This window comes from Achroia grisella, unplaced genomic scaffold (genome assembly GCF_030625045.1).
Source record: "Achroia grisella isolate CSIRO2021 unplaced genomic scaffold, CSIRO_AGI_Agris_v1 utg1112, whole genome shotgun sequence".
Classification (NCBI taxonomy): Eukaryota; Metazoa; Arthropoda; class Insecta; order Lepidoptera; family Pyralidae; genus Achroia; species Achroia grisella.
The window spans coordinates 205,954-225,003 of record NW_026712582.1 but is presented as its reverse complement, the minus strand read 5'-3'; the positions used below and the strand labels follow the sequence as shown (position 1 = coordinate 225,003).

The following is a 19,050-nucleotide window of genomic DNA, read 5'->3' as shown; positions in this document are numbered from 1 at the left end:
TAACTCCATCCCATACGCCCCTAGTATTTCAGGCGTCCGTACGGTAACCGTTTACTATCAAATGGGCCGTATACTTGATTTTCAACATCGTAGAATAGAATAGAATAGAATCTATTAATTCGTTCTATACAGTACATAAAAAACTCCACTTTCATACAAAAAAATCCACTTTTCAACGATGATACTAGAGTTAGTGTGAGCGCGCCCTAATAATGTATCGGAATGTCGAACCACAGCACGAGCCATACCTAAAATTGCACAATCGTCACGCAACGCTAAAAAAAACCAGTCCGCTATTGTCCCCAAAGAAAATTATTGAGCTATCTCTGACAGGCGGGGCCGCCTAATTGTTTGCCGAAACGAGACAGCACATAACCCGCTGTAAGAGTGCGAGCGAGACGGACACCAACCCTAATAATCCCACTATAAATAACCGGGCTCCTAATGCGCAGGCGCCACGTTTTTTAGCTCTGACTCGAGTACGACCAAACTTGATACTTGTATAAAATGTTAATGGATAGATTAATAATACGACAAAGGACTGCGAGGTAAGCACCGTCAGACACTACGATTAGGAATCGGCAGTTTATAATGAATGGTATAATACTCGAATATTAGCTTTTAGTGGCTGTCAATAGTTATCAACAGCTGTCCCTGATTGGGACAGACAGGGACATATTTTAGGGTGAATTTAATATAGGAGTGTAGCAAAATGTATTGTTATTTATTTCTTAAAACTGAATTCCTTTATTATATAACAGACTGAAAAAATAAGAGGTTTTCTATGAATAAATATATTAACAAAATTCGTTTGTTTTAGTTTATCATTGCCTTGCCCATTGTTTGTGGTCGGCGCAATATGTTATTCTCTTCCACTGCTCTCTATCGGTCGTCATATCTGAACATACTCTTCTTTTATTCATATTATCTTTCACACAATCCATCCATGTTTTCTTAGGACGTCCCCTCCTATTACATCTATCCATATTCATATTTTAAAAACTGAAAAATTAAAAGGTTTTCTATTCATATTATATTAATTTTTAAATGTATTACATATTATTCGGTATCTTCTTTCTAAATTATTATTGGTGTTTGAAATATTAACTTTTTAGACTAAATATGTAATGGAATATATATTCCTCAAAAGGTTTTAAAGTATTTAACTATTTTTAAAGTATTTTCTATATTGTATTTTATTTTATTTATTTATTTTTATTTATTACTCTTTATTGCACCATAATAACAAAAAAAAACATATATACAAACGAAAACAATATTTAGATTATGGGTACAAAAGGCGGTCTTATCGCTTATGCGATCTCTTCCAGACAACCTTTGGGTAGAGGAGAAAAGACAGAAGGTGGTGGATGGCGCATGATGGAGTAGAAACATTAATAATATTAATATATAAAATAATACATATCATAAACATATACATTCTACATAATATATAAATACATAACTTATAAAATAAATATACAATAATATAATACAAATATATACGAGTATAGGTACACAGCAACATATATGCAATTATGAAGGCGACAATTTAGTAATAAGAAAGAAAGGACAGCAGAAAGAATATTTACTGAGAGAGATAGTGCGATTTCACAGCGTTCTTGAAAATGGTTAGTGATTGCGCACTCCGTATGGAGGATGGTAGTGAGTTCCACAGTCGCACGGCGCGCACAGAGAATGAGTTAGTGTAGAAAGAAGAAGTATGGGAAGGAGTTTTAAGGCATAGGTTTGTTGCACTGCGTAAGCCATAATTTTGGGACTCACCGAGAAAAACAAATTTTTCTTTAAGATAGTAGGGAGTTACAGGGTTAAAAAGAATGGAGTAAAGAAGAGAGAGGATATGCCAGTCACGGCGAAGACGTATAGGGAGCCACTTGAGCTTTGAGCGATACTGAGAAACATGGTCATATTTGCGTAGTCCAAATATAAACCTTATACAGATATTTTGAAGGCGCTCAAGTTTATTTAATTGGACTTCGGTGAGGTCTAGGTAGCAGGTGTCGGCATAATCAAGGACAGGAAGGAGTAAGGTGTGTGCAAGCGAAATTTTGGTGTCGACGGGCAAGAAATTACCCAATCTTCTTAGTGAGCCTGCGACCATGAAAATCTTTCGACTAAGCTCAGCCATCTGGACTGACCATGACAAGGTCTTATCAAAGTGAATTCCGAGATTTTTGACACTGTCGCTATACTCTATACACACACCGTCTAACACTATCCGCGGAAGCGTACTCGTTTTTATTTTGGCTATGTAGCGTGGGCTGCCGATAATGATGATCTGAGTTTTTGCTGGGTTTAATGCCAAACCGAAAGATTTGCACCAATTAGTAATTACATCCAGGTCTGTAGCAATAGTCTGTATGGCGGTTGTAATGTCAGTTAACGTAGCTTGTGTATATATCTGTAGATCATCTGCATAAAGGTGGTATGAGGAATGAAGTTGTGTAGTGATGGAATTAATGAATAACGAAAAAAGAAGAGGAGATAAGACGCCACCCTGAGGAACGCCGGCAGAAGTATGACACCACGATGAAAAGGTATTGTCAATACGTACTCGTTGCCGACGCCCAAACAGGTAAGTTCGAAACCAGTCAGTTACCATTGGAGATATGTTGATTGAACGCATGCGTGCTAACAGAATGTCAATATCAACAGTATTAAACGCATTACTGAAGTCCAGTAATGTAAGAACTGTTAATTGCGAATTATCCATTCCGTGCCGGATATCATCACTTATTTTGACTAAAGCAGTGGTTGTACTATGACCAGGTCTGAATCCTGATTGGAGTGGATTTAACAGGTCATTTCTTGATAGGAATTTACTAAGTTGATCATGGACAAGTCGTTCAAGAGCTTTAGAAAGGAAAGGAAGAATAGAGATGGGACGGTAATGGGAAAAAGAAGACGGCTTACTAATTTTAGGAAGAGGAATAATATGGGCATCTTTCCAGATGGGAGGGATATAACTAGAGGATAGGGAGTTGTTAAAAATTGTGGAGATTGTAGGGAGGATAATATCGAGGATAAGATGGACCATAGTACGACCAACACCATCAGTACCCATGGCATCAGAGTTGATTGATAACAAGCTCTTCTCAACATCACAATTAGTAACTAGATTAAACTTAAAACTTGGATAATCAGGAGTTGGAGTAGTTGAAAGGAGATTTAACGTATTTGTTTTCATGTTGTTGTTAATAACAAAGGAAGATGAGAAGTGCCTATTAAGGTTGTCTATGTTGACATTGAAAGAATTACTGATGGGATTACGATCTTTACCAACCCCTAGAGATTTGAGAAATTTCCAGACTTTGGCCGGATTACCATTCTCGACAGATTTATGAATATGGCGTCGTTGTGCCTCTCTACACACCTTATTGCAGTGATTTCTAGCTTTAATGTACTGGTCCCGATATTTATCAGGGTCGGATTTAAATTTAGATTTCGCCTTGTTTTTAATGATCTGGATGTCCTTAATTTCTTTAGTTAGCCAAGGTGCAGGTAGATGCTTCACGCGAATAGGTCGAATAGGAGCATGGCGATCATATAGGTCAGTGATAATTTTGTTAAATATCTCCACCTGATCTTCGACAGATCCTGTATTATGAACTGAGGTCCAATCAATGTCCAGGGCATCCTTACGCAAACGGTTTAAATCGATAGCACCAAAATTTCGTCGCATCAGGATTTTATGTCTGCATTTCGGAGGACGTATTCTAAATGATAGGAAAATAAGGTCGTGAAAAGAAAAGGCATCCGCAGTGTGTTGACCATGTTTATCGACAAGATCAGGGGAAGAGACAAGGATAAGATCTAGAAGGGAAGGTTTACAACTAGGAAAGTAATGCGTAGCACGAAGGGGCAAGATAGTGAGGTTACAGGCATCAGCCATAGATCGGAGACAGTCTGAGCGATAATCATTTTTTAAAAGACATGTGTTAAAGTCTCCTAGTATTATTGTATGTTCATAGGATGGGATCATATTCTCTAAGAGATTTTCTAGAGGAGTGAAGTAATCAATTGTAGGTAAAGGACTGTACACAACACCTAGGAGTATTTTGGAGTGAGAAAGACTGACTTCGATGAAAAGGTGTTCTGCTTCATTGGAGGGATTGTTACTATTTGAAATGGAAATTATATTGAAAGGAATATGTGAACGCAGATAAATAGCAACACCACCACCACCCTTACCAATACGATCATTGCGGATAAGAGTGAAGCCAGGTAATGTGTAACAGGAAGATGGGAGACAAGGTTTGAGCCAAGACTCAGATACGAGAATAGCATGTATAGTACTGACATTAAACGACGCCAGCATATCCGGGAAATGAGCTGGAATGCTCTGTGCATTTATATGCACAGCATTAAAATTTTTACTTACAGTAGCGAACTCAGCTTGAAGAATTTCGTCTATGGGAGTAGGCAAACTATAAAAACTAGTGTCACCAGCGCCAGAAGAAGCGGAGTGAAAACTATCATCTTGCATAATTGACAATATTACTTGTACGAATATATACAAATCAATAATATACCAATAATATAAAATAAGATATACCTAACTATAATAAAAAAAAATAATAATAATAAAGACAGTACCTCTACCCGCCAGTTGAAAGTACGATATGAACACATTTCTTATTACATACCATTTTACAAATAAGTTTAACTAAGATAAAACAATAAAAAAAGAATTGACACAATAATATGTAGTAATCTTACAATATATTTAAAAAAAAAAATGGCTTTGCAAAATAGTATTTAAGACGGAAAGAAAAAGAAAAAATAATGAAATAAATTACAAATTTTAATCATAGACTCTTCGTCTATGATTGATGGCAGTATAAAATTACATAGATCCGTGTAAGCGAGATAAACATACTGTTTTGAAGTTCCTTCTCTAATGCAGTATCTCATTCTTAGATACATTAGTATGAAATGACGCTGTCAGTACTTAGTTGTCAAATCAAACTGTCAGAAAAGTCAACATGAGTGTAGACTTAGTATAATATGACAGATCAAAACAAAATTTTATAAAAATAAAACTCAAATTGTGAAGTGAGTTACCCACTAAAAATAAACAATTATTTGAATTTAGTAATTAGTTAGCAGTTCAATATTAAATTAATAATCTACCTACGTTTAATAAAAGTGAACAAGAGGAAGTTGCGGACAGTATCAATATATGATTATTTATATTAACACTACACGGAAACAACTTTGAAACGTGATGAGTTTTCATAAGAATCACATTACTTAAATTATTGCAGTACACGAAGAAACATCACAAACACACACTCACGTTCATTTTCTAACGACTCGCTTGCTGCGGGCTGCTACCGCGGCAGAAGCCTTCGGTGCAGCCGACCCTCTAGCTTCCGATGAAACCGAACTCAAAGCTTCCGATGCAATCGCAGCAGCGGCAGAAATAGAGTCTATAAGTTTGTTGACCTCAGTTATGGTGGTGACTCGATGTCTTGTGTCGCCATTTCCGGCGATAACCACAAATCCGTCGCGCGTCCAACACTGCTTAACTCCAAAGTGGCGTCGAGCGCATATAAAAGCCTCGTGCCTCCCCTTTGTCAAAAACTCGGAGACTGTGATTCCAGTGTCCTTCAACCCAGTCTTGGCAAACCATACTTTATTCCGTAAAGCGAGATCAGGAAATTTTACCAAGATAGGACGAGGTTTGTCTCCAGATGTTCTGCCCATTCGGTGACACCTGCTGATGTTAGCTTGGGAAAAACCTGGGATCTTCAATTTGTCTGCTAAAACTTTAACTATGTCTTGGGAAGTATCACTGCCACCGGATTCCTGGACACCATGGAATAACAAAATCTTTCTGCGACTTCGCATCTCGAATTGGTCCATCTGGTTTGCTAGCAATTCTAGTTGCTGCTGAAGGTTGCAGAAAGTGTTTGCTACAAATGTTTGGAATACTCCAAAGTCTACAGTTATAGAAGACACAGTGCTTGGTGTGGTGCTAACTTTTTGCAAATCGCTTTGAAAGGAGGCCATCTTTGCATTTAGTTGTTCCATCATAGTGAAAAATGTACCTTGTAGTGCATCCATAGTGAGATCTTGAAAGGAGTAAATGTTACTGGTACAAGCAGAAATATACTATCTCTTGAAGTTTGGCATATAAAAATTCAAAAATATGTAGATATATTAATTATTTATAAATATAAACTGGGAGCACTTTTTACTTGAGTGTATTGAGATGCAGCTACCCCCCTAATAATATGTTCAAAAACTTAATATAAGTCGATATCTGTATCATGTTCAATTACTTTGTTTCTAATACTGTTTAAACTTTGCTTGTATTATGATTTAAATTATAACTCTAAATAATCTGTTTTTGGCAATAGCATATGCTGGTGGTCACTCTATTCTCCCAAATTGAATTTTAAAGATTGTGTATTATTGTAAACATGTACAACATATATTTGAAGAAGAATGCGAGGTGAGTTTCTTGGCAGTTCTTCTCATTCCGAACTGACGGTAGATTTGACATATCATAATAGTCTGTAATAGATCTACATGAATAAAAATATTTTGAATTTGAATAAATTCAAACTATCACCAGTTATCATCATCCTCTGCTTCTTCCTTATCCCATTTATTTGTGGTCGGCGTTATATATTTTTCTCTTTCATTCATCTCTGTTCGCAGTCATCTCGTCACTTACTCTCTTTCTTACCATATCATCTTTCACACAGTCCATCCATCTCTTTTTCGGCCTTCCTCTGCCCTTATAACCATCCACAATCATATGTATGTAACACCTTCCTCAAACTGTCACCAGTGACATGTCACATGGTAATAATATTTAAATAGTTGTAAATACTTAAGAACACTCGGGACACATGTATATTCTCATAGTTAGAGATGTGTCAACTCGAGATACTAACTCGAGTTAAATCGAGTTGCGCATAATTCAAGTTAACTCGAATTGAATTCTGCCAAGTCGAGTTGGAAGAATTCAACTGGTAAATGAATGAATCAAGTGAAAGAGCGAGAGCATGATTTTGTCATCGAACTGACAATAACATGAAATTTTCCGATCATTTCATATCATACAATTTTCACTCTTCACAAATATTTCAATATTGATTTAAGATTGTTACCATTTTTTTTTCGCAGATTCGTCCGATTATGTTATAAATAAAATGATTATGCGTTCCATAAGTCCTTCCGGCCTTAAAGTGCCATTTCCACTCGCCCCCTAAAGTTCGGTGAAGTTTTCAATGCTGACTGCGCCCCAAAGACATTAGAATTGTTCGAAAAAATGAAAATAAACTTTTTATTCCAGGTAACTCGAGTTAACTCGAGTTACCTGACTTTTAACTCGAGTCATGTTTATTACGAGTTAGCACATCTCTACTCATAGTGATTCGCGTCGATATGACCTCGTGCGAAACGCCCGCGTGCATTTAAATTGCTCGTTTTATCTACCACATAACTGTCGTTTACTATAAAGTTTATAGCTACGGTGGATACTATGTTTAAAGTCAAGTGCCTCGTTTCTGGCCTATTTTCTTGTTTAAAATATAAGGCAGGAGTTTTAAGTTTTGTTTCAGCATATAGCATTCAATCATATAATTCGTAGTAACTATTTAAATTATTATTAATAATAATAAATATAATATATACTGATATTTTTTGTATGGAATCATTTTAACTCATTATCATTTTAGAATTATAATTATAATGTTAATCACTGATTTTGTATTTTGATTTGTGACGACTTTTTGAAATTATTCATTATAATTTCTACCAGGCAACAGAACCAACAAATTATACCTATATTAATTTATTCTATGTATAGATTTAATTTAACTTTTGTATTACATAAAATAACAATGAGTTACTCAGTAATAATAACTGTAACAACTGAAATAGCTTATGTGCACGATTTGTAAGTAAATAATATTTTTGGTAAGAATTTGAAGGTCACGTGTATATTTATTTTTTATTTATTTATTTATTCATTTATTTCGGCAGAAAATAGAAGAAATAGAAATAGAAATGACAGCAGAAGGTGACATTCCCGGCTGAAGAACTTGCTAGAATGATTTGGGTGTAACATAACCTCACTCTTTTGAGCAGCCGCTTCAAGAATGAAAATGTCATGTTGATCAAAATATTGTCCAACCTCCAATAGGAGTGGAGCTCAAAGAAAAATAATTAATTTTAAATAATCCTTATCATTACATAGTACAAAATAAAGTCGCTGTCGCTGTCTATCCGTCCCTATGTATGCTTAAATCTTTAAAACTACGCAAAGGATTTTGAAGTGGTGTTTTTTAATAGATACAGTGATTCAAGAGGAAGGTTTATATGTATAATCCAAGTATACCCGTCCGAAGACGAGGCGAGTAGCTAGTATATTGTATATTACAGTCAATATTATATCGAAAAATTAATTTTAAATTTAATTTTATATCCAAACAAATAAATACCTGTGGTATTTTGTTTGAATATAAATATCAAATCGTGTGGGCCGCAGTACAGTGGGGTGGCATTGACTCCGCGACGGGCGCTAAGTGCGAAATGTCTCCGTGCCATAGGGTCCGCTTTTTGTGGCCACTTTACGAGATGACGAGGGACAAAAAGCTAATAGCCACGGATCAGTGCCGAACAGAGGCGAGAGGGGGCGGAGACCTGTCCGCGCTCGCCGCAAACAAACAAACAAATATACTTATTATATTGAGACGTTTGTGACCCTACCATTACGTATATGATGAGTTAGATCACACCTATCTATACATATAAATATAATTGGAGTGTCTGTTTGTAATAACCGTTTTTTACTACATGCATATGAATATAAATACGGTACATACACCAAAATAACATTTCCTACAATTTTTGTCTGTCTGTCTGTTTGTTCCAGCTAATCTCTGAAATGGCTGGACCTATTTTGACGGGATGTTTTTTGGCAGGTAGCTGCTATAATATCGAGTAACTTAGGCTTCATTTATTTTAGTAAATTTCTCTTATTTTAGAAAATTAAAGGTAAATTCCACGCGGACGAAGTTGTGTGTACAGCTAGTTATAAATGAGAAAGTTTGTAAATATGGATGGATGCTTATTCCTTTTTTATGCAAAAAATGCTGAACGAATTTTTATTTAACTTTAACAGTAATATAGCTTATTCATCAGAATAACATATAGGCAACAAATTTCATGCAGGTGAAACCGGGGCAACACCTAGTAATATATAGTTGTACATATTACTAGGTGGGAACACCTAGTAATACACATAAAAAATAAAAATACTTTACAAATTAGTCAATAATCTAATTTTAATAATAATAATCTCAGGAACAATTCACACAGCGCCATCTAGACCCAAGTTAAGCTAGCTAAAGCATGTTTTATGGGTACTAGACAACTGATGCAAATACATAGATTCTTTTTTCGTAAAGACATATATATTATACATAGAAAACACCCAGGCCGATACAAACAATCATACTCATGAATACAATTGTTTGTCTCGTGCGAGGAATCGAACCCGCGACCATCGGACGTAAAGCGGTGTGTTAGAAGCTTCCTTTACTTATTTTTATACAAAAATCTTTAAATTAAAGAACAGGATAGGATATAACAGGACCGGACTGGGAGATATTTGCAATATCTCCCGGTCTGGTCCTGTTCTATATGTAGATATTTGCAATATCTCCCAGTCCGGTCCTGTTATATATATAGATATTTGCAATATATCCCAGTCCGGTCCTGTTGTATATATAGATATTTGCAATATCTCCCAGTCCGGTCCTGTTATAGAACACAAATGCGACCTATCAGGCATACAATGACGTCAATTTGTACAATACTGCCTCTCATTTATCTACAAGATCTGTCTGACTCACAGCTCGTCTCCGGATTGTAAAAAAGTGTGGTATTATGAGCTGGGACCCGAGGACGGGGCCGCCAACTGACTTATCGGTCCATTTAGGATCAGATAACCTAATTTGTGCTATCCGGAACTTGTTGCTCGTAAATTAGTAGGTTGTTTGGAGTTTTTTAAGCGGTGCGGGTACCTGGCAGGAAGCGCCGCCGGCGCCCGACACCGCGTCCCTTACACCTTTATTGCCTGCTCAATAAATGTGGGTCACCGAGTTACAATTTTGCATACTTCCCATAAAACCCGTGTAGTTTTTTTATCTGAGAGGGGAAGGGGGTTGTTGGTAATGGGTAGTCGTCAGTAACTTCCATTGCTAGCACCATTTTAGGTCTTTAGGTCGACCTCCACGTGAAAATCGTCGTGATAAATTCTTGGTGAATTTGTCACGATCGGCTAACTGACCTGTCCTGCGCTCATCTTATCCTCCACTGGTGCTCTGCCAGCGTAAACCGTTAGCGCATGCGGGTGCACCATTCCATTATCATACACAAATGTATATAATATTTATATAGATTCTCAGATATATATATATATAGATATATCTCATATATAAAATTCTCGTGTCACAATGTTGGTTTTCATATTCCTCTGAAACGGCTTGACCGATTTTTATGAAATTCTATATGCATATTCAGTAGATCTGAGCATCGGCTACTATCTATTTTTCAGACCCAAATTCAAATTCAAAAGATCTTTATTCATGTAGGTCCATTACAGACTCTTATTACATGTCAAATCTACCGTCAGTTCGGAATGATTTAGAGATGAGAAGAACTGACAAGAAACTCAGCTCGTATTTTTTTCAAATAATAGTGGAACATGTTTATACTAATAAATAACCCCTAAGTGATAAGGGTTGTTCACATTATTTTTTTATTTTTTTGGCAAAATTTTTTATTTATATTTATTTATAATGTGTTATTAAAAATACCCAGACCAATACAAACAATCATACTCAATAATACAAATGTTTGTGCCGTGGGAGGAAGCGAACCCGCGACCATCGGTCGTAAAGCGGTGTGCTAGACCGCTAGACCACCGAGGTCGTCGAATGTATATATAAGTATAGAAATTAATTATTGGTTCCGGCTTTTCAATTATTGTAGAGAGATCTAATAGACTGTGTGTTACTCGATAATGTAGATAATCATGTAGCTATCATTTCGACCTACATACAAGAGGACTCACTCACTTTTTTTATTTATTTATGCATATTAATAATATAGTTGTCTGTACTACTATATTTACTGTATCACTGCTTAACTGACCGACTTAACGTGTACTTTATTTATTATTAATATTCCAATATGTTAAATAAAGTATAGAAATAGAAATAGAAATAGAAATAATCTTTATTCAAATAAACTCATTACAAGCACTTTTGAATAGTCATATTTTGATTCTACCACTCATTCGGAATGCAGATTCATCACAAGAAGAATGAGCAAGAAACTTGTGTGTTGCTCTTTTTAATAGATGTTTTTTTTATATAAATAATTACAGTGTAACAAGTAAGAGGCATGCGACAATCAACATAGAAATCGCTACGCACTCATTATTAGTGTAATCAGATAATATTGTCAGTGCTATGTATTTAAAATTTTTCTACAAAGTAACTTTATAAATAGAAAACTAGAGGGTGCGTGTGTGCGCGGGCCTCAAGAGGCCCGCGAGGCGTTGTCATTGATTTTTTTTGTGAAGATGGTTTTCTTTTCTAATAGACTTGGTTGGCAAGTAGAGTTGTCTGTTTTGATACGATTAGGTGACTTCCTATTGTAACAGTGAATTTTTGTTTCACGTGTACCATCCTGTGGCGAAACTTTGTATTGTAATGGTCACAATACAAAACCTTAGGTTATCTACCTTTCTGTATACTATATTAGTCTGGGGTCAAAGTTTTTAATGTAGAGATCATAATACGAAACCTAACCTAACCTACCTTTTTGTTTACTATATTATTCTGAGGCCATAATTTCTACTGTAAGAGTCGCAATACAAAACCTAACCTAACCTACCTTTCTGTATACCATTTCGACCTGTGGCTTTAATTTTTATTGCAATGGTCACAATACAAATAAAATATTTTTTTATTTATAGTAAAGTTTTTGTAAAAATCTAACTTAAACTACACAGCGCTGACAGTTATCTATATTATTGAGTAAAGATTCAGTGCATATCGGATTCTATGTTGATTATCGCATACCTAATCCTTGTTAATCTGTATATATTTAGAACAGAATTTATTTAAAAAGGTAACACGCAAGTTTCTCTTTCTCATTCTTCTTGTGATGAATCTGCGTTCCGAATGAGTGGCAAAAAAATGACTATTCAAAATAATATTTCAGGACAATTTACACAGCGCCATCTAGTCCCAAACTAAGCTTGTGTTATGGGTACTAGACAACTGATATTAATACATGGATACATTTTATTTGTAAATAAATACATATTATACATAGAAAACACCCAGACCGATACAAACAATCATATTCAAGAATACAAATGTTTGCACCGTGCGAGGAATCGAACCCACGACCATCGGATAGTAAAGCGGTGTGCTAAACCACTAGATCACCGAGGCTGTCGTAAGATCATTTATATTTCTATTACATCTTTGTATTTCATGTTTTTTTTTATAGCACAGGGGACAAACGAGCATGCGGCTCACCTGATGGTAAGTGATTACCGCCGCCCATGAGCACCCGCAACACCAGGAGAATTGCAAGTGCGTTGTCGGACTTTTAAAAAGGAATATGCTCTTTTCTTGAAGGTTTCAATATCGTATCGGTTCGGAAATACCATTGCTGGAAGGTGATTCCACAATGTGGTTGTGCATGGCAAAAAGTTTCTAGAAAACCGCACTGTGGAGGACCGCCATTCATCCAGATGATCAGGATGGTATTTTAGTGTCTAACGGGTGGTACGGTGGTGAAACTCAGCAGCGGTATTAATCAGAACGATTCCTCAGAACACTCCCCGTGATATATGCGGTAGAAAATGCACAGAGATGCAATATGTTATACACCAAGGTTTTTAAAGTTACTGTAACAAATTGGTGCAGTAATAGGAAATCATAACTGGATACGTCAAAAGCCGTTAATGTAACATGTGATCTCAGAAGTTTTCTTAAATATATTAAATTAAATTAAAAATTAAAAAAATAAAAAAGCCTTTTTATTTCTTTCTTATTACAAATTTATGGTGTTAGTAACTTAGAAATATATATTTATCACTATTTGTTAATTTATAATTATTCAAGTATTTTTATTATTATTATTATTTACTATATGTATTTATTATTATTAATCTATTTGTTACTAATATGTATTTATATATTTACATATATTTAGTTATCAAGAACCCCACTTTGGGTAAAGGCCTCCTCCAAAGATGTCCATTTGTCTCTGTTTTGTGCTACTAATGTCCAGTTTGAGCCAGCTACTCGTTTGATATCATCCTCCCAGCGAGTCAAAGGCCTTCCTTTACTTCTCTGACCTGGTGGTCCGCTCCACAATGTTACTTGCGTTGTCCATCTCTGGTCTGTTACTCTCGCGATATGTCCTGCCCATTTCCATTTGAGCTTCTTTGCATAACTCTTAGCATTAATTGCTTTAGTTATCCCTCTAATCCTGGTGTGTCTTATTTTGTCTGATTTTTTAATATTAAGCATGCTTCTCTCTAGTCCTCTTTGACATACGTTGATTCTATTTGTAGCTTTAGCGGTGAATTTCCATGTTTGACATCCATACGTCAAGCATGGTAAGAGACTGCAATTCATAACTTTTGTTTTTATAGCTATTGGCATATTACTTTTAAAAATTTCTTTAAGGCTCCAATATTTGTTCCATGTTTGTTGTATTCTTCTTAAATATATTATTAATAATATATACATACATTTCTTCGAAACAATACGAAGCAGTACCTAACTGTAAACGCAGCCGCCGGCGCCGCGGCGGCGTGGTCTGACACCATCGACACGGAGTATACGCGTTCAGTTCTGCGTAGTGTAACGGTACGTCATAAATAATGCGATTGTAGACACTGTCTCATTCGTTAACTCCAACAAACATAGGTATAAACACCTCCTCAATTATCTAAATATATATAACTCAAATTGACATAGTTGTTCTCCCAGAAGGAGCGTCCGAGACGATGTATGTGATCTAAATTTGGGAAAATCCAAGATGGCGGACAAAGATGGCACACAGTTTCCCAATTCCGTTCAAAGAGTGATTTGGCCACTGGAAAAACAAAAAATTAAAATCCAAGATGGCGGCGAAAAAATCTGAAAATTTTCTGAAATTTGGCACACCGGTTGCAGGTAGATGTTATGACGTAAGGCATCCGGATTATTTTCAAAATCAAGAAAACCCCGGCGATTTTGATTGGGTCTCGGTAATTCTAAAAAGAATTTCCCCCAAAAAGGGGAAAAAATTTTTTCGGCATTTTTGACAAAAGGGCATGAAAAACATCCCCTAAAGGGTTTTAGTATGTAACACCCATTTTTGACCAAAATCAAAAACTTTCCTAGGGTAAGCTACGATCGGGGCATTGGGAGAAAGACCCGGCCTCTAGGGAAAATTATGAAATTTCAAAAATCCAAGATGGCGACCAAGCTAAAAAAAATTTGGGATATTTTCAATCGAGTTTTTGCTACACATGGCAACCCTGCACGTAGACATGGGTAAGTCTGAGTAAGAAGATTTGCCAGGTCTAAAATTTTTCCCCGATTTTGGGTTAATTTTGGAAAAAAGTCCCATAAAGTGGGAAATTTTTTTTTTGAATTTTAAATGAAGAATGACCCGGCAGGAAAATTGTTGTGAATTTCAAAAAAATCCAAGATGGCGACCAAGGCTCGTTTTGGTCTAACAAATCGGTCCTTTTTTGAATTTTAAATGAAGAACCGTTTTGATTATTTTGATTTCTTCAGAATTCCAACCCCATACATCATCGGACAAATTTTGAAATTGAAAAAACTGAAATTGATAGGGTACCTACGAGTATGCTAGCTCAACGCACTGTACGGCGTCGGATGAAAGATGGCGGCAGAGATTTGTAGTTTTAGGAACTTGGCAACCCCACAGCCAGTCGACTTATGGAGAGATGATGTGTCTCAACACAAAGTAGATAAAATTTTCCCCGATTTTAGGGTAATTTTTGAGATAGGTCCTAAAAAGACATTTCAAACAAAAGAATGATGAAAATCTGAGTTTACAGAATTATCTGGCAACACCTTACATCAGTTTTCTTAGAAATAGATAGAAGGAGTCGCTGAGGCTCTAAAAAAGTATTAAAAAGTAAAAATCTAAGATGGCGGCCGAGTTAGGGTACTTAATTTATGTTGACAATTTTAGGGACTTTTTAAAATTCAATTTTGGGGTACAATTAAACCCTGCAGCGAGTTGACTTCTATAGAGCAATGGAAACTCTCGGTGGAAAATTTTACCTGGTCTAAAAATTTTCCCCGATTTTGGGGTAATTTCGGAGAAAACTAAAAATCATCCCCCAAAGGATCCTAGGTGGTTTTTGTCAAAATCAACTGGCACACCATACATCGATTTTCATAGTAAACCGTATTAAGGAACTAGAGGTGCAACCTGCTTGTACAATGTATATATGAAGTGTTTCTGTCACCAAAATGTATGTGTTAAAAGGGAAAAATATTTACGAAATTATGACATTAGATACTTTATTTATTATGACAATTTTAAGGTCTTTTTAGTAAATTCAGTTTTGTGGCACCTATCAACCCTGCAGCGAACTGACTTCTGATAAGTATTAACTAATTTTCATAGTAAACAGTACTAAGGAACTACTAGAAGGAGTCACCTTACATCTGTACAATGTATGGACAAAATGTTTCTGTCACCAAAGTGGATAAGTTAAAAGTATTTAAAAAAGGAAAAATCCAAGGTGGCGGCCGAGTTTGAGTATTTTTTCTCTGATGATAAATTTACCTGGCTTCCCTGCAGCGAGTGGACCTTTATTGGGGAGATTTCGGTTCGAAATATTACCTAGGTTACAAATGTTCCCCGTTTTTTGGGTAATATTGCAAACCCAAAATGTGGGATTTTTTTTTCGACAAACTATATATAAGAGCAACGGAGATCTATAATAAATATCATCTTAATAGTTATATGCGATTTTTTGTAAAATTAGGTGGCAACACCATGCATCGATTTTCGTAAAAAGTAATATTTACTAAGGACCCACTAGAAGGATCGTGTCTCTATACAATATATGGACGAAAAAGGAAAACTGGAGAAAATTTTCCCCGATTTTGGGGTAATTTAGAAGACAAGTCCAAAATGTCGATATTTCAGATGGATATCTGTCAAAAATCATCCCCTTATTGAGAATGGCAACATAAGTTTTCTTAGAAATAGTACAAGAAGAAGTCACCGAGACTCTACATAATATATGGACGAAATGTTTCTGTTATGATGAAGACGTTCGCTTAAATAGGATATTGATAAATTCAACCCCCATTTTAGGGATAAGAATAAAACACGTGGATTTTTTGATGATGACAGGATGTAAATGTATTAGTTTGAACCTTACCAGTACCTAATGGAACGAATAAATTAAGACGAACAAAATAATTTTTAGTCTTTAGGCCACTTTTATTTTAAAAAACAAAGTTAAATTCCACGCGGACGAATTCGCGGGAACAGCTAGTTTATTTCATAGTGTTAGAACGCTGTGTTCTGTATATAGGCTACAAATTTTCCCCGATTTTCGGGTAATTTAGCAAACCAAAAATAAAATTTTTCAACATTTTTTTTAAAAATAAAAGTGACGGCTAATTATAAATCTCATCTTAATAGTTTTATGCAATTTTTTGTAAAATTAGGGGGCAACACCAGGCATAGATTTTCGTAGAAAGTAATATGTGGACGAAATATCTGTCGTAATGTAATATATATGTCAGAAGTATCAAAATGGAAAAATCCAAGATGGCCGCCGAGGTTTACGACTGTCATTTGTTTTTCTGTTCTTCAATATGTTTGTTACACCGCTGATTATATCGACATTTTAATAAATATATATATTTACGACTAGCTATACCCGCGACTTCGTCCGCGTGGAATTTATCTTTATTTTACTAAAAGTAAATATTTTTTTCTAAAATAAAAGTAGCCTACATTACTTATTATTCCTTATTACATCAGCTACCTGCCAAAAAAAGTCCCGTCAAAATCGGTCCAGCCATTTCAGTGATTAGTCGGAACAAACAGACAGGCAAAAATTGTAAAAATGTTATTTTGGTGTATGTACTGTATTTATATTCATATGCTTGTAGTAAAAAACGGTTATTTCAATATTACAGACAGACACTCCAATTATATTTATATAGATTAAGACTGTTAGGAATTAGAGCTATTTGGTCAACAATAGGAATTGACAAGAACCAAGATCGAAAAGAAAACCTTCACCATAAAAAAAATCAGACGATATATAAGGAGAGTGTTTCGGTGTCAAATTACAATGTAGATATTCTTAAGTATTCTCCATATATTTGTATCAGTAATTTAATACCCATAACACAATGCTTTAGCTAGCTTAACTTCGGACAAGATGTTTATTATCTGATTGAACAGAGATTAAGTGCATAGCGGCTTCTATGTTGATTGTCGCATGCCTAATCCTTGTTAATGTAAATCTAATTAAATCAATATTTATTCAAAAGAGCAACACACAAGTTTCTTGCTCATTCTTCTTGTGATGTATCTGCATTCCGAATAAGTGGTAGAATCAAAAAACTTGACAATTCAAAAGTGCTTATATTAAGTTTCTTTGAATAAAGATTATTTCTATTCATTTGTTATTATTAAGTAACTACAATTGCAGTTGAAAGGATTTTTTTTTTCTATTTCTGGCGTAAATTAGAGTTTTTACTGTTACCCAAAACGAAACGGTATGAATAATCAGTGGAGCGGAGTGGTACCTATAGGTGTAGTGAGTAAGGGTCGCGGCGCGTGCGGAATGTAGTACAGTACAATAGCAGCAAGGAGCCGGCCTCTCCCGGCTCCCGGCTCCCTGCCCAGGTACGGTACTGTGTCGCCGCCTGCCGCCCGTCGCACAGTAGGGTTGCCAGCCACAAGTATTTACGTTGCTACGTTTACATTCAGCCGCTTCCCCTGCCACTCGCGCTGCCGGTAATATTACCGGGCGACAACTGAGCGAGAGGGCTGAATGTAAAAACACGCTGCCACTCGCGCTACCAGTCCTTTGACTCGTGCACGAAAAACCGACAATCGAGGGAGCGCCGGGCAGCGCGAGTGGCAGCGCCAATGACATGGGAAGTGTTTCCACTCGTGTTTACACTCTCGCGCTGCTCACTTCCCTGCCCACTCGGGCTGAGTGTAAATTGGACATAACATAAAGGAGTTCGTAAGGCTCAAAACTCGTATATATATAGATCATATATCGGCATATAGTGATGGATACCAATAGTAGGTTGTGGCGGCGTGGTGGGCCGGGTCATTGGGCTCTCTAAATATGGTCGAGCGCAGTGATGGCTGGCTTATCAGTCATACTCGTGAACGAGTGCTGCTTGTAGGGACTGGTCTGCTCTAATCACTATGACTGATTTCCTCTTATTAATTGTTTAACCAGTTGGTTGTATATTTAATATTTTCTGCTAATTGGTAGTTTGTATTCACGCACTTAAACTTAAAAATGTAAAATAAGAATAAAATTATTTAAAAGAGCAACACGCAAGTTTCTTGCTCGTTCTTCTTGTGATGAGACAGCTTTCCGAATGAGCGGTAGATTAAAAAAAATGTGATGACTATTCAAAAGTGCTTCAATGTAAGTTTATTTGAATAAATGATTTTCTGTTCTATTCTATTCTGTCACTATATGTATAACCAAAACATATCCAGCAAACATAAAAGATAAAATTTTAACTGCAAAAAGGAATAAAAAGAAATTGTTAAAATGCCTTTATCTATACATAGCTAATTAATCAGTGAGTTTCATGGGCTTTGTTTTATATAGCTCTCCAGGAGAGATCTGATATATATATATCTGTGGGTGATAAAGGAAACCAGAGAATTGTAGGATATATATATTGTATATATTATTATATGAGTATATTATAATAGAAGTTGTTA

General features: G+C 35.8%; 2 protein-coding genes across 3 annotated transcripts in view; both read right to left on the bottom strand.

Annotated features, from left to right (window-relative positions):
* Positions 1–19,050, bottom strand: part of LOC131849803 (GATA-binding factor A-like) — a 99,870-nt gene that overhangs the window by 74,518 nt on the left and 6,302 nt on the right. The gene's annotated exons all lie outside the window — the stretch shown is intronic.
* On the bottom strand, positions 5,323–6,175 carry LOC131849967 (uncharacterized). The gene has a single exon (XM_059200109.1). The coding sequence runs from the start codon at positions 6,088–6,090 to the stop codon at positions 5,323–5,325; it is 768 nt and encodes a 255-aa protein (XP_059056092.1). The 5' UTR covers positions 6,091–6,175.

Excerpts from the sequence above, each read along its gene's own strand:
- LOC131849967 (XM_059200109.1), bottom strand. The coding sequence starts at position 6,090 with ATGGATGCACTACAAGGTACATTTTTCACTATGATGGAACAACTAAAT.